Here is a 17,393-nt window from a genome sequence, read left to right on the forward strand (position 1 = left end):
CCTTCAGCAGCCAGCCCAAGGGAAATCCTCCTTCCCACATTCTGCTGGGTTGTTTTACCCTCACTGAGTTGAGGGGGTGCAAGAAAGTTCATCCCTTTTGAAAAGTTCCCCCTGGGGGTTGGCACGCTGCTCTCAGCAGTGAATAAGGAAAAGCCCAAAGGCCGTTTTGTCCTTCAGCCCAAGATGTGCTCAGTGCCATGGCACTGACGGTGCTGGATATTGCCTGGGCTGCAGCCATGGAGGTTAGAAAAGAGAGCCAAGCTATGAAATAGAATTTAAGAAAGTTTTATTTCTCATCAAAGGGTATGCCTAAGGAAAGTGGATGAAATGATGGGAATAAATGCATGAAGAATGATGGATGAGATCATATCCACTACAGAAAAGAATACCCCTGGGTATATGCATTTAATTCAAGCTTTACAAGCAGAGTCATGTGGAGGAAGCACAGACACTTTCAGAGCTGTAGTTAGGTAAATTATGTGATTGTTACTCTGTTTTAGCTCCAGGTTTAGCTTTAATTTTATTTTAGCTGGTTAAGACATTTCCCTAGAGCAGTATGATTCCTTTAGAAGATATCTGAAGTTCATAGTCCAGGTTTTTTATTTTAAATAGCTTAAATTAAAGTTGAAACAGGAATTTCAATTCCTAAACTTTTAAAATATTGATCCAAGTACCTGTGATTCAATATACCAGTACTTCAAGCAGTCAGATGAGCAGGCCACAACCCAGAACTGGTGATGGGAAACCTGCGCAAGTGCTGCAAGCATACGCCAGTATGACTCACTTGGTTTTTCAAGGGTGTGAGTGGGAAAAAAGGTGAACCTTAAGATCCAGAACGTACTAAGTAAAAGATAAAACAAGAAAGGTTTTGGAAGAAAGGGGAACTTTTGTTTGTGAATCTGGATGAGAGGGCCCTTGCTTCTGGGACTGCTTAGTTTGTGGCGCCCATGGCAAGACTTAGACTTACACCTCTATGGCAGGAAGAAGAAACCGCTGAGAGTGGGGAAAGGGAACCTGGTATTTAGGCTCCTTCAATATGACAGGTTTCAAACAAGAGTCAGAATTTTTTTCATGGGATATTACTGATTTTTGCTTGGATGTTCTTCAGTTTTTCAACTCAGTTTTTCACCTTCCTCATGTTGCTCTCTCTTTTAGCCTTTTATCATCATCCCTCCCTTATCTGTTTTCATCTACCTTCTGTTTCTTTATATCCTTTCCCAGTTCACTACAAAATGAATGGAAACCCACACTCAGTGATATTTCCATTTCCATGGAAGTAAAACATCCACTGTTTTTTTTCTTGAAAAGTCTTGGCCACAGTTTAATCAACAGCGCTCCCCAGCTCCTTAGGATTTATTTGTTTGCAGTAATTATACAGAGTACATCAAAATGCCTTTCGGAAAGTAGTAACAGGCAGCATCTGCCTGAGGAACATTAATCTGTTGGCAAAATGAGTGCAAAGCAGGGGATTAAAGCAATTAAGAGACTACCAGAAGCAAATTGTTGGTGGTGACATGCAGTTTGGAGTTTGTGCTGGCGGTGGGCAGCAGCGAGCAAGGTAAGGGTGCAAGGCAAGGAGTTGCACCACCAGCAGCTGGGAAAGAGGAGTACAGCCTCTGACTGAAAATAAGCTGCAAACGGTGGCTTGGGGAATCAGGTACTTTATGGTTTGTTCATGGAAGAGAACAGGTTACAGAAGTGACTTGAACAAAAAGGTGGTAGTGGCTTGATGGTCTTCATTGGAGAAGCTGGATTTAAGGAAAATGCAGTGAAGCTGGGGATGAGTCCTAGGATGGGGTCCCAGGGTAAGACCAGCTCCCAGCAGCATGGCACAGTGCAGCACAGTGTTGTGGAGGGAAACCGGCTCTGTAGGAGCATGGAAAGAGGAGGGGGTAAAAAGGTTCAGCAAAGGGGAATTGGTGAGTTCCTAGCTGCTGGGACTGATGTTAGCCGGGGATGTCAGAAGCAGAAGCAGAGAAGACAGGAAAACAAAGATTTTGTGAAGGGGAATTAAGACTTCAGGTCTCATATATGTTGTGCTTATATGGCAGAAGAAATATCAGAAAGTTCAGCAAAGCAGCAACACTGTGCAGGAAGAAATGAAGCAAAATTTTATAGGATCTTATACCTGCATATAAACACATGCACAAGCTCATGCTTTATATTCTACTATTCTACCTAATTTCTGGATGAGATTATTGTATTTATTAATGAGCAAACACACCTTATTTTGCAGTCACTGCATTTTGCTGTAGACATCTCACTTCTTATATCTCAAATTATTTGTTTTTCAAACAATAAAAAAAAAAATTACTGTTAAATATTTTAAGCCAGTACTAAGAAATATGATTCAGGAACATTCATCATGGTGGCAGCAAAACAGAAATGCACTAAGTACTTCATCTGCAGAGAATCCCAGCATATAATACCTTGAAATTTTCAAATAACACAGTCATTTTCATCTAGTCTATTCCGTATACAGCTTTTTTGTGACTTCTATCAATGCTGATTTATAGGGATACGGAGTGCATTATAAACTACCTTGGCAGAAAAACCCCTCTAGCTACTGCTAGAAGCTGGAAACTGAAAAGATCGATCGCAGCCTCTCCCACCTCCCTCTGCCATTGCAGAACCATTTCTGTGCTAAGACACAAAACTATACAACCCTGATAAATCTCCTTTTCATGATGTACACTTTGGTATAACAGAAAGGCAAGGGAGAAGGGAACAGAGAGAAGGAGCAGGTCTGAAATCAGGTGGAAGAGACCAAAGGAAGACTTTTCCTACAGCCTAGATCTCCGTGTCATTGAAATCCCTTTGCCTTCACTCATGCGTGTGCCTAAACAATTTGCCTGGGCTGTAACATAGGACTAAAACCTCTCTATTGTAACAAAATACATTTACTCAATCCTCCCCAAGCACTTTAAAAATGGAAAAAATTCCTCAATGGGTTATTTATTCACACAAGCACCTTTTATTATCAAATCTAATATATTTGTCAGCATCTACCTTTTGAATTTACTCTACCTTTTTATTCAGTTTGGACAATAAAACCATGTTGATCTGTTCCCAGCTGGTTTCATTCCCTGGTTCTACTGCATTAAACACAATGTGGCTGTTGTCTGGGCTGCAAACACTCAAGGGAAATTGTTTAAATAATGAAAAAAAATTGCTTATGCTGAAGACCTAATCAGAACAACATTGGATTTTGGAAAATTCTCTAAAAAAATTTAGATTCTTGATGTTAACTGACTGGCAGCTTCTCCTTGGGGGATTCAGCATTTCAGTTACTGCAAAATATTTTCTAGCAGCTAGGACACAGCCAGATGATACATGGTGCAGTAAAGCCTCAGACTAAACCCTGGAGAATTCATTGCAGGTTTTATCTCCACAGTGTGACCATAGTTTCAGTGTTCATAATATCTGCATTCACAAGTGAATGAGGCATATTTACATTTTCCTGTTCTGACTGACTACTACACCCCCCTTTTTTTATCCCTGTGGACGCCACTGTGTGTTCCTATAACCCATGCAAATGTTCTCCCATAGACTTAAAACCACAGGCGTGACAGCCCTGGCCCGCTGTTGGCGGATGCCCTGGGCTGCCTGCTCTCTCTCTGCCGCTCTGCAGCAGCCTCAGGGATGCTGTGACTCCCTGGGGAGGTGTCTCCATGCCACTCCGCCTTGGCAAGCAGCGAGCAGCTCGGCCCTGCTGCCACAAACCAGATGACACTCCCCCTAATGTTTTCCTTGTCCAGCCAAACCGTGGCAGCCACGGGTTGGTTGTGGAAAAGACCTGGTCCTTGCCCAGCTGTGTAGGGGGCAGATAGATGCACCAGAGAGTGGTGTTGACACGATAAAGAAACATCTGCTAAGGGTGACATCATATTTTCATTGTGCTGCATGTCTGGATGGGCAGCGGAGCTAAAAGGAATGGGCTGGTGCTGTAATCCCAGAGTAAATCACAGCAGCCAGAGCTGGAAAGTCTTAATCTGTCACAGGAGACTCTTATCGTTAGATACATGCATGCAGGCTCAAACTGCAGGGAAGATAAGGGCCCTGGTACATTCCTGACTGGACAGAAATGTGTGAGGCTGTTTGGAAGGCACGGAAAAATTTCCTTTAAATTTTTTTAAGAGCTGATGTTTAAAACAGAAGATAGCAGTTTAGAGCCAATGCATATCTTTCACAATCTTAAATACTGTTTATACCTTTCTGCTCTCTCCCTCTCTGGTTTATGCTAGATCAAACTGATGGTTAAACTCATCTAAAGGATTTCCTCCTGCATTTCAGCATTTGCTTTTTGTGTTTCCCCACTTCTATTTTTCCTTTCCTGAAAGCTAGATGCAGGGTTTCTAAGACGCTGCCCTCCCCTTCCCCCTCCCACCACTTCCCACATCCCCAGTAGGGCAAATGCCATCCTTGTGCAAGGAACAGGAGCCAGACTCAGGAACTATAAAATATAGGCAAAGATAAAGCCATACAAAGAAGGAGCCTCTCGACAGGATTTTGACACTATGGCTGGCTCCTCTCAAAATGACTGGGAGATGAAAAAAGGCTATCCCTGGCTGGGAGAAAGGAGAAGCTATGATATCATGCTGCTTAAAATATGGAGTTCACATCTGGTCAGCCCATTATAGACAATATATGGTAGCACTTTAAAAGGTACAGGGAAGGGTCAGAGGGCAAAGCCCATCACTAAATGATATGAGGAATAGGAGACGACACAAAAAAGGAATAGTGGGGGCAGAGAAAAGGAAGACAGAAATAAATCTGAATTGACTCTGAGGAAAAGAAATTAATGTGGAATTTAATTAAAGCAAATAGGAATGATTGAGCATTGCAGGTGGTAAAGGTTATGAAATGACATGAAAGTATTGTCCTAGAAGGAAGGGCAGTTGTCCTGGGAAGTTACTGGTGTGTAAAAGAGAACCTCTTTGGCTTGTGGATCAGTGTCCAGCCTGCTCAGAGCAGGGATGTGGGTCTCCAGCAGTGCCCCATGCAGCCTTCACCCAGATGCAGCCACTTCATGGCTATGCAGGATATGGCCTGTTAACTGGAAAAGGGACTCTGGTCCCAGTCCACTGCCCTGACCTTGGGCTCTGCTGTCCAAGGAGCAGTCTGGGGATGAACCCAGGAAAACGCATGGGCTGGATCAATGAAAACGTGAGATGGGTAGAAGGGGAACAGCCTGCAGAGAAAACACAGAAAACGGCTATGAAAAGCATATATGTGGGAGGGAGGAGAGAAAATGGAAAAGAGAGATAGGGAAATAACTGGCAAAATGGGAAAAGGGGGATGTAGGTGCAGGAAAGTGGAGTTAGAGCAAGGTTGAGACATAGACTTCTTCTATGCCAGAAGAAGTAGGAAGAGGTGACAGGGAAGAACAGAGGGAGAAGCATGTGGGGGGTGTAAGGGAATGGAGCCTGTGAGAGGTAAAGGGAGAAAAAGCTGTAACATGAGCAGTGATGTGGGAGGAGCAGCAGCAGGTGGGGAAAGCGGTGCAAGACGTGCTTGGCCTGGGAGCAGAGAAGGCAGAATATTGTCTCTGGAGTGTACAAGGAGATTTTGCCTATAGGAGATATTCTAACAAACTAAGTTTGGGCTTTTTTTCAGATGTAGAAGAAAAAGTAAAAGATTTGATCTGCTCAGGGAAAGGTCAGCTAGGGATCATCTTTCCTGTATATATACTATTCTTCATTTCCTGCTTGATTTGAAATTGATTTTCATTTGCTTTCCTAATGTACAATGAGAGTCAATTCTTTTGTGTTTCTGGAGTGTCTCTATTCCCAGATGCTACCAAAGGCCCAGTGTTTGTGTTCTGCATTCACACGTGCAGTATGCGTCCACGTGGCACTACGCAGTGGTGAATAAGTACTGCTGGGGCAAAGAACTCAACGTGTTGCGGATGTGAGAGACAAAACAAGTGTTTTCCTTCATCCTAATGGAGAACTGAGGTCCAGACATGACAGATAACCTGACCAAGGGTCACTCCGGAGGTTTGCAGCAGAGCTGGGATATTAGCTGCAGACTCTCAGGCTCTTTTAACTCTCAGCTGACCCATCTTCAGGAATTTGTCTAGGAATCTTACAGACAGCTACTTTTAAGATGCTCAGCTAAAGAAATGCACATTTTTAAATTAGAAAGGCAATTGTGGCTTTTTTTGTCTCCTTCTTTGTTGCATTTTAAGGTGTGCTGGATGTAACAGCCTTGGGCTTTTCAATCCAGCTCCCTGTGGACCATTCCTGGAAAGGAAAACTATGCCAAAATGGCTTAAGCATCTCAGGGTGGTGAGCAGTTGTAACAGAGACTACTGTGCTCAGAGCAAAAGCTCAGAGCAGATTCTCATAAATCCTGCTTTAAAGCATTGTGTATTAGTTTCTCACTAATATGTGGAACTGACTACCTACAAAATAAAATAAGAAAGTGAGTCAGAATACAGAAGGGCTAAGCTACAGATTTATGAACGGTTGCATTTTCAACCCCAACAGAGACTTACATTTTCTTCTATTGTCTTAGAAAAATTTTTTTTCCTAACTGGCTAAAGTGGGATTAGAAGCTGTGGCAGCCATATACTTTATAATGCCTTCTGGGAGCTTACAAAATGCAGATATTTTCATGCACATCATCGGCGGAACCTCAACTCAGGCAGCTTCTCTGTGTTACAGACTAACAGAGAGATGAAAAAATAGGAACACAAAGAGCTTCCACAGGGTTTTTTAGTTTTTGGGCAGTGGGCCGCTTGAGATGATCCCTGTTCCTCCCAGTCCAATGAAGACATTATTATGACTTTTCAAGTTCCCATAGCACCTTCCACTGGGGAATGTTTCATACAGTAATGAATGGAGGCTCTGGCTTGTTCCATGGCAATCAGCACCATTACCCCCATTTTGGAGCCCAAAGCAGAGATGTGGAAAAAAATTGATCTAGATCAAGAAAAGAGTCTTAGACAAGGTTAGAAACAGAACTGACAGAGATTGGCACGTGTTATAGTCTTGTACACAATTCATGGGTGTCCTTCCGCAGGGGGATTTTATCTGTACATGTCGTATTTCACACAGACTGTTGAGACAGTCTGACATCCATCAACAAATCCCTGGTGTCTGCTCAAGAATTTTGGAGTAATTTACATCCATGGCAATAAAAGCTGTATGCTGTTTATTTAGCACGGCTCTTTTAATGTGCTGTTTGCTGTTTTGATAGTCTATGTCTTCTTCATATTGTAATCATATTAGAAGAGCATTCTTTTCCTGGAATAAGGAGGTAATGATTCACAAGAGGCATAATTATTCCATGCAGTGCAGGCAGGATGCTGTAGAAAGAGGCATCTTCTTTATGCATAAGAGGCTTTTATTGCAAGTGTTCTACACAGTAATTAAATTCCTCTGAATGAGGAGGCTTGATTGGATTTTCTTTGGTTTATTGGGAGGGGTTTGAAAAGCAAGGTATTTAGCTCAATCGCTATATAATTTTGGCATCTGTTGGAGGTTAGGGAGAAAGGTTCACATTCTGATTCCCATTTCTCTTATGTGTTACGTTATCTGAACTTCCTTGAATCCAATTGAATTACACCCTATCTGTATTTGTATGAGAATCAAGCTCAGAAATTCCTGGCAGAAAGCAGCAGGATACCTGAATGCATGCTGTAAGGATCCAAATCATCTAAGGGGAAAAAAGCCTTGCTAAAGGAAAGTTACTTGCAGTTGCAAAGGCGAATGCCCAAAAGCAAGGAAATTTCACATTTGCAGATTTCCTTCAAATCTGATGTTTGCCTTATGGTGAATCCAGCCTTGGCCCAGAATGGCACAAAATTTTAAAAGATTGAAGGAATAAAATAGAACAATGTAACAAAAGTCTGTGCTGTGGCCTGACACATAAGCCAAGATGATGGCATGGCACACCTCCTGAGTATTTGAGTTGTTGAAATAAATCATGTTCGTTTAACATCAACTACGAAACACAGCTGCCAAGTAATATTTTTGGGTTTTTTAGGGAAAAGAGTGAAAATGCAAATTAAAAGGAATACTCTGTTATACAGACCCCCAACATCTATTAGAAATGGACTTTGTGCCTTGTGGCATAAATTACAACATAAATTCCTGTTACACAATAAGGCTGCGTAATCCATCAGGAGAAGAGTGTTGCTCTGGCCAGGAAGTTGATGGGTGACACCATGGGGGAAACTTCACCCTGCTCAGTTGTCTCCAGAGGGAGAGTACACATGATGAGGAAAGTGGCCTTTTCAACAGCTCAGAAAAATGTCATGGGGCAATGGAAGGCACTTCCCTAATCTAGGGACTCCCCATCTGCCAGGTGTTAACACCCAGCAGGAGTGGGAAAGTGCAGGTTGCCAGCAGGGTACTGCGAAGGTAGGGATCTCATAGAGGTTTCCAAGGGCTCTGCTTGTGTCCCAGTTGTGATACTGGGGCTGGGTGACAGGAGGAGTGGTTTTGCTGGGAGAATGGCAGCGGGAAAAAGGAGGAGGAAGGCCTTTTGTGAAGACAGAAAAAAGGCAAATAAGAAAGGCTTGGATATGAGGAGACTGGAGGAGGAAGACAGTGACATGGGTATGGAAGTGTCAGTCCAGACAGTGACAAACCTGAGCCTAAGTCTGAGGAGAGATGACAAAAAATATCTGCTTATTGCATACCTGGAGCTAGACCTGCCTCATGCCTGTGCATGATACTCCCAAGCACAGGGGAGTGTAAGTCTCCAAAATAGGTCTTGAAGTGTAAAATTTGGTCTGTTGCCAGGAATCTGAAAAGCAAGCTCCTGCATAGTGTGAAAATTGCAATGGAGAGGACAGGAACGGTAGCAATAGTTTGCAGTTGTCTGTGATGTTGGCACGTTTGAACCTGAGTCAGGTCCAAGTGACTCACACATAACACATAACTGTCCATGATAAACCTGGGTGTGCTCATCAGTCATCAAGCCTGTATCCTTGCAGGATACCGGGCCTGATGGATGTCTGCAGCTGAGGATGCTTCTGATTAATTTTGGTAATTGCAGCCAGAATGCTTTGGTTTATTACCTTCACTCCTTCCTGCTGGCTGCCAAACATTATGAACCCAATAAACTGCCTGTCCCACTGTCCTCCTCTGCCTCCTTCCTTTTAATCCTCTAGTCTCAATGTATTTAAGGAGCACCATGAGTCCAATTGGACCTGGGCCAAGTGGCCCAGGGCTTTACAGAAAATAATATTGTAAACTGACATGGATGACTCATATTAAACCATGGTTTCCTTCTTGTGACTCTACTGACTTCGAATGGTTGAGTTTCCCTTCACTCTTTATTAATTCTCAGCAAGGATCTCTGCTGGGGCCAGCTGTCTGTAGGGAAAGTTGAAAATGGAGTTACACTTTGAGACCAAAAACTGGGAATTTTGGCAAAAAAAAAAAAAAAATCAAGGGTTGATTGAAAAAATTTCTTTTTTACTGATGTTTATTTTGTGTCTGGGCTTCCTGAGCAGAGACAGTTATACCTGAGCACTACCTGGCTGACGCTCCAAACAGGAAGCAGTTCGGTGTGGATCCTGCCGATGCCGCCTTGGGTTCCATGGGCTCCACGTACACCGTGCGTCAGAGTCCTGCAGATGGACACCCTGCTGGAGGCTCCTCTTCCTCCTGTGGCCATCGTCCTGCCCAGATGTCATCAGGGGGGTCCTCGTCTACTGGCCTGCGCCATCAGACCTCCAGCCCAACAAGGAATGGGGCCTGTCTTGAAGGAAACAGAAGTGGTAACGTAACACCCTCCATTTAGCAATGTGTGCTGCTATGCTGGTGCTCTGCTGTGTTGGAGTCTTAACACATTCCCAAATTCCCAAGAAAATTAGTAAGGTGGTTCTGTGACGGAATCCATCCAGACCACTCCTGCTTCCATGTAGAAGGGGAAATAATAACCTGCATAAGCACAAAATCAGTCTGTTCACCACTAAGTGAAAAGGTGAAGGTTTGCTAATGCTGCTGTTGTGTAAACATATGTATTACGTATAATTGTGTGGCAACCACACTTGTTATTATCAGCTCAGATGTATAGACATTCATACATAAGGCATTCCTCCCAAAGATTTACACTGCCTACAGGCAGGTACCTGTTATTTGTGTGACACCAGCTGTGTACAAGACGTGATGCAGAGCAAACCCAAATATTAGTGCCTACCTCAAAGCATTTTAGCCAAAAGTTTTGCTTCCTAGGTGGGTGCCCATCCTGTCACTTTAATTACACACCAGGACAGATTTTGCTTGAAAGACTCCCCAACAAAACGTATGTTTTTAAAAATCATTCAGCTCACTGCTCAAGGCTCTTTTACTCTACAAGAATCAGTCACAAGAAGTTTGTCTGAAAATTCAAGAAATGCCAGGGAACCACTGCATTCAATGATTCTTCTTCCCTTTCTTTGTATTTTTGTTCAGTTACAGTTTGCTGGGGCAATTTCTCTATTTATCCACTACAGTTCCTATTGGCCATGATTTTTTTTCCTCTAGAAATTACCCTAATTCATCAGATGGGTTAGCTATTTCACTGAACTTCAGGTAACTTTGTTTGCATTTTCCAAATCCTCAGTCAACAGGTCTTTATCAGTAGTGATGCCTACAGTGTCTTCACCCCCTACTAATTATTCAAACTTCACATCTTCATTTTTCATTCTGATGATAGATCTAACAAAGCAGTTGAATGTCTCAGCCATTTTAAAATCATTAATTTTTTCCCTTCCTCATATATTAATGGAGTCTGCTGCCACTTTAGTACTATTTTTTAAAAATCTTGATATACTTGCAGAAGATTGCTGGTTCCCCTAGTCCCTTTGTCTACCATTAGCTCATTACACTCTTTTGCCCTTGCATTTTCCTTGGAAACTCCAATTGATTTGCATGTTCTTGCTTGGAGGCCATTCCAGATCCTCTTTCCAGTATCCTTTGCTTAATTCCTTCACATTCCTCACCTCCCCAACACCCGTATTACTTCTTGTTTCTGACCTTTCACTATATAATATTTTAGAACATTATTCTTCCAAAATATGTATTATAAGTATTTATCCCTGTATTTATTTGTTTATCTAACTTTGCCTTCTAAGATATTTGATACCCACCCAAAACTATCACTGACTTGGCTATTATTTTCATACACTTGCTTCCCTGGTTTAGCCCTGTGTTACTCTATCGTAGATAAGTGTTCAGTTCTCATAATTATTTCATTCTTTACTTACAGAGTCAACTTTATTCAAAGCAAACTGGATAGTACAGAAATACACTGCAAACAACTTGTAGAAGTTTGGCACTAGGAACTGGTGGCTCCAGTTAAAAAGAAAAGGAAATAAAAAGCCATTTTCTTTCAGACCTTGTTCAGTGCCTCTCAGGCTGGCATAATCAGGTGCTGGGAGGACAAGAGGCTCACTGTGCAGAGGATTCATTTACTCCTCTCCCACCACATCCTTAGAGACTCTTAGCAGAAATGGGACCCTTTTGCAAAGCTTTATAGTTGGCACCTGTGAGGAGTCGAAATTTAACAATGTTGTTGCTGACTTGCCTTAAAAATCTTGATCGTCTTCTTGGAATCAATCATTGTCTCTTTGCAGCACATATGAGGAGCCAGGGCAGTTCAGAGCCACACATATTGTCTCCAGCATGAAACAGCACCATGCCTCAAAGAAAGGGATCAATGCAGAGATGGTGGTGCATCCCCACTACCCTCCCTGCCTTCAGAAATTTGTGGCTCAAAGACTTCCTCATCCAGAGGTGGTAGATCCATACTTAGTAACCCTTCAAGATTTTTCTTCTCTGAATCACTTGGTGGCTTACTGAACACTTCCTGCATTTTCAGAACGCGCAAAACTTCCTGCGTAAGAATGTGTTGTGTGGAGAAAACCCTTGGTATCAGGGGACAGAAACTGTGTACAGGGGACTGAAGCTTAAAATCACAGCTTATTAAGCTTGTCCAGCTGCACTGTTTTCCCTCTTTGACTTTGAATGTCACTGTTTCCCAGTCTCGGCCAATGTTTTGTGAAACCTCCACGTAGTCCCGAGCAGGAGGCTAAGCTTCAAGAGACACCTCCATCTCTCTTTTCATGACTTCCCACAAAATCCACAGTCCTTACCAAATGAAAGGCTGAAATATGGCTCATGTTTTTTGCCAGAACTGAATCAACAAGAAAATCATTGAGTGGTCATGCAATAGGCTTTACAGAGTCCTGTATTCCTCTGGCTTAAAACCATTAAAAGCACTTTGAGGGGCAAAGAAGGAGAGATTGTTTTTGAACCAGGCACCCATGACATGAGTGTCTCTGAAGCAGCCACAAGTGACTTGAAATTGTTACATATAATACTTAGGGTTAACTGAACTCATCCCAAAACAGCTTAGTAATTTTTATGGGACAATCATTTGACACTCTCATAGCCTAGTTCCTCTGGGTCATTTGACCAGTTCAACAGTAAAGGCTTCCTAAAACAGAAATGTATGCAGTGACCATCATTAAAGTGGTTATGGATTCATTGATATTGTTGGGGTTTTCCTAATTTTTAGGCATTAATTAGTCCAGGTATCACCCATTGTAGGTTAGGTTCTACCACAGAGGCACATGCAAACCCATACAAGGTTTGCTGCCAAGGTCCCTAACCAATCAAAGGTCCTAACCTAACCAAAGGTCCCCAGTAGCAATCCCCTGTGCTCCACCAGTGTATGGCAGCACAGACAGCCAGTGCATGTTTGTGCCACCACCATCCATCACACTTCCTCCGATCCTCTCAGCTGTTTTCTGGAGAAGTCCAGCAATGTCCCACAGTCCATAGCACAAGCTGGCTGCTTTGAGAAAAAGGAGAGACATTTGCTCTCGGACATGGTCAGGCAGTTTTCTGTGGCTGTGGTGGGCAATACAGTGACCTCCATGAAGCCATGGTGCCCACACATTCATTACAATATCACTTCAAGCATTAAGACACTGTGGTGTTTCCAGCCACAGCCTGGTCTCTTCTCTTCCACTATTTTCCATAGTGTCAGCTCGGTAACACTGGAATTCTCACCGGGGTCCTACAAAGCATTACCCACTCCTCCTTAAAATCAGAGACTGTACTACTTCACAGAAAGAAATCATATATTCACCCACCATGCTGCTTCCACTTCTACTGGCAAACCCAGACTTTTAAAATACACATTTCTGCAATTGCCCCAGTGTAGCCACACTGGAGTTTTAATACCATCTTTGCAAATTTGCTCTTGCAAAGGTCTTTGAAATCTGTGCATGTGTTTTTCTTCTTTCTAGGCATAATTTATATGTTGCTGAATCATAAGTAAGCAAAGATGAGTAAGTGGTGCATGTCAGTCTCTGTTCTTATCCTCTTCAGTTTGTACACTCATGAGGCAGAGATGGGCTCATTAAAAAGAGGAGGAATTTATCTCTGAAACCTCAAACGAATCCTGTTTATTTATGGATAGTTTTGAAAAATAGCTTGCCTTATTTATCATTGTGGGCAAATATCATGGAAAAAGCCATAATCATAAAACATATCTCAGTGCATAGCAGAACGTGTCTTTCAAGCAGAATGGATGAGATTAAGCCTCAAAGCTCTCATTAATGCGATCGGAAGCTTGATGCCTAATTCTCCTTGATTATGCTAAAAAATTCTGAAAAAAAAAAGAAGAAAAGTAAAAAAAATCTCATTTTAGAAAAACAGTTGGGGCAGCAAACAGATAAACATGCACTTTCCTGTCATCATTTGCCAAATTGAAGCTTTTAAATTAGGGAAGGAATAGTCAAGGACATCATAAACCTTTCCAAGCCTGCTTACATAAAAGACAAAGCCTTTATCCCAAGTATGAAGAATTGTGTGTTCAACCACAATATAATAACCTTAACCTTGCCCTGTAGCTTGTTATTTTTATGGCGATTTTATTACCCAGTATTAGCAGTTAATTATTATCACCTGAGGGTCTTTGTTAAAGAGGCAGTCCTGCTTATTAATATACATATTTTCTGAAAACATTTGGGGGTATGGGGGTTGAAATTTCTCTTTCTCCAGAATGATGCCGCAAGCAGCTCATGGGGGGCAGATCCAGCACCTCCCCAAGGCAAAGGAGCTGCTGATGGCGTAGTGAGTCTCAGCGCTGTATTCAGCAAATACAACCTCCCTGCCAATTTTTGAGGACATTTCAGCCTGAAAGTTTCAGTGCTTCCAGCGAGCTGCCCTTTTTGTTTCCCCTACAAGGGAGAGGCAAAGGGAGAAAAGCCCGGGTAAATATTCAATGTCCGCGGCCGCGTCTCATGCAGCTGGACGCGGGGCTGCCCCCGCAGCGGGCGGAGGAGCACCTGCGATGTTGCATCCGCACAGTGCGGGCCGTGCTGTCAGTGGGAGCAGCTGCCGCATGGTGGGACAGGCACAGGGACAGGCTCAGGGACAGGCTCAGGGACAGGCAGAGGCACTGGGATGGGCACAGGGACTCCTCCGTGACGCGCTGCAAGGCGGACACCAGCCAGGCGGTGCCCGACGTGTGCTGCCGGCGCCGGCCAGCGCAAACAGATGTGCTGAGCCTGAACTTCTCCGCGGAGCTGGCTGCTGATCATGGCTTGTGAACACCCTGCCCCGCCCCAAATATCCTGTAACTGTGTTCTCCCAGACGCCTGCTTATCTGATGCGTCTCTTCTTCCCCTGTTTGCTGTGCCCTAGATATTTAGAAAGGTATCTTAAAGCCTTCCTCCTTTCCTTGTTTATAGTGGGAGGTGGTTTGTTCTTTAAAATAATTCCTATTTCTCTGCACCTTTGAGGGTCTGCTACTTCTGCTTAGTTTCAGTAGATCTGCTGCTCCTTATTATCTGCTCCAGTGCAATCAGAGAGAACCTTTTAAAATTTCATTCCCACCCCCTTCCCCTGAGGCAAAAAAATCATTTAGGCCTGCAGCAATATTAAAGTTCATCTGTCACTCCCTTTCCACTCTTATCTATCAATGACTGTACTCCCTCTGGGCTCTGTTTGTTTGCCAAGAACATATTTAGGGAGTCTGTTGTTTGTCTTTCCTTCTTTTGCAGGTTTAACTCCATTTTAGCTTTTCATTTCCTTGTCATGCCTCTGCAGCCATTTGGCTGTTGGCTCTGTCTCCTCCCCCGGACTGTGCAGAGGTTAGAGATGAATGGCAGGGAAAAGTGTGGGGTGAAAACTCAGACTGAGCCAGGCCACCTCTTTCCCTCAGCTTCACTCAGCTTTTGCCACTGACCTGGTAATTCCAGCTGTTTCTGCGTGGGCAATGGTCTTGACTGGGATGCGTGGAGATGTTCCCCTGCAGAGCAACCTCTTTACTGTCCTTCCCCAATATCATTTGAGGCAGGAGGGGAAAGTGCTTCCCTCTGATTACCTAAATTTCCATATCCCATTCCATTAATTTGACAAATTTTTGCCACCTGTCAAAAACAGGAAATTGGATTTGACCTAGATTATGATCTCTAAAAATAATTATTGGTCGCAAGCACTCCCATCTCTTTGTAATCTGAGTATTCATTATCATCTTGATTAATTCTGATGACAGGATGGCATAGGATACCCAGGAGATATGAGACTTCCTCATTTATCTAATTCTTAGGTTAAGTGTGAATACCTTCAGATATGAAAAAAATGTATAGTACTTGCCCTGCTGCCATCAAACACATTTGTGCTGAATATAATCTTCCACCAAAGTGATGCTATTGAAAGAAACCCCATGCCTTTGTGTAGACATGAAATGATCTATTTTCTTTTGTGAATTGAGGAATTACACTCAGATGGGTAAATGACAATGTTAAAAAGCCAAATAAACTAATCAACAAAATAAAATATAATTATAATTACAATTACAAAATAATTACATTTATAATTACAATTATAAAATATATGGAAAAATAGATTGTTCTCAGACTCATTGGCTAAAACCTGATATTTTGTTGCAAACTGGGGATATCTCTGTTTTATTAATAACATTTAGAGGTAGCTCCTTTCAAACAACTAAATTAACACACTCTAATTCATGAAAAAGCAGCAGATAATCCAAAACTTGAAACTAGGTAGGTGAATAAAGACAAAAAAAGTATTTGAAGAATTAGTATTGACACATAATTTCTTGTTTATATTTTATGATATACTGTCACTCAGGCATGGATTTGAAAGGGTTATCTTCACCTGCTAGGGTCTGGAAGAGTTCTTGCCATGCAGTCTCTTTAGAAAGGTCATTTATATATTTGTCTTTCAGAAATCACATTTATGCTATTGATTGCTAGATTGCAAAGGAGTGAAAAGATTCCTTCTGTCATTTCAACCTTTTCTTCTCATCCCCCTCCTTTTTATTACAGATACTTCCAATACCTGTGAAGGCTCCCAGCACCACTTGGGGGTCTCTGCTCCCCTTTGCCCTTTCCTGGGCAGGTTGCAGGCGGGAGTCAGTGGGCTGCAGGCTGCCCTTTCCGTTCCCAGTGTAAATCCCAGGCTAAGTCCTCTGGGCTTTCCTTACATTTACACAAATTTAAGGGAAAAAAACCACTGTTCCTCAGTAGTGGCACGTCTCCCCTGACCATGTTATGGCAGTAGCAGAGAAACTTCTGCAGTCTTTTGATCACAGCCAAAACTTTCCCTCTGCCCTCTATTTTCTGACTAGTTTGCAAAAGCCTGGTCTTCTCCCCGACCTTTGATTTGAGGTGGTGCATTGCCTGATACCTCCACACGTCAGCTCTCATCCAAACCATGGACAGGCCATGAAGGGGAGATGTTCCACTTGCCCCTGACAGAGTTCCTCGATGCTGCTGATGATCCAGGGGTTGGCCAAGATTCCCCTGTTCGTTTAGCACTCTCTGTCTTCATTGTTTCATGCCAAAGGCTCCAGATGGTGTCTGTACCGTTGTGTATTGCATTTATTCTGTGAGCGGAGCCCAGGGTCACCTGAGTCCATACAAACACCGGTCCTCACTGTCTAATTAAAAGGACCTGCGGCTGTTCCTTGTCCTTTGTATCCAGAACAGTGACTTAGCAAATGAGTGTGCAATTATCATGATATTTACATCTCATCTCATTATGAAAACCAGATTTGCACATTCATAGCACTGCTGCTTTCTGGAGTTCATTCTGAGTAACTGCAAATATACCTCATTACATTATACTGTAAGATGGGCATGGTGGCAAGGAAAAAAGGACAAATATGCACATAAACCCATTACTGGGTGTATATGGGCAGAGTCTTAGCTAATATAAATCACCAGAGTTCTGTTGAAGTCAATGGAATGACGATCTACATAAACCCCAAACCCAGCCAGCACATTTGCCCACCTGCATTAGGATCATATTTGGAGTCATGCAAGGGGATTCTCACACATCCCATATGTCTTTATAAGTTCAGCATTTCTCTGGAGAGCTCATCTCTTCTCTCCTCAGCAGTTCTTATTGCTG

The 17,393-nt window shown here is 42.8% G+C and overlaps 1 protein-coding gene across 1 annotated transcript in view; it reads left to right on the forward strand.

Annotated features, from left to right (window-relative positions):
• The window catches only part of SCML4 (Scm polycomb group protein like 4), a 66,780-nt gene that overhangs the window by 43,206 nt on the left and 6,181 nt on the right, over positions 1–17,393 (forward strand). Inside the window, exon 6 of the mRNA XM_040059900.2 lies at positions 9,470–9,736. Within this exon, the coding sequence (XP_039915834.1) occupies positions 9,470–9,736 (267 nt within the window). The remainder of the gene's footprint in view (positions 1–9,469; positions 9,737–17,393) is intronic.

Source organism: Hirundo rustica, chromosome 3, assembly GCF_015227805.2.
Source record: "Hirundo rustica isolate bHirRus1 chromosome 3, bHirRus1.pri.v3, whole genome shotgun sequence".
NCBI lineage: Eukaryota > Metazoa > Chordata > Aves > Passeriformes > Hirundinidae > Hirundo > Hirundo rustica.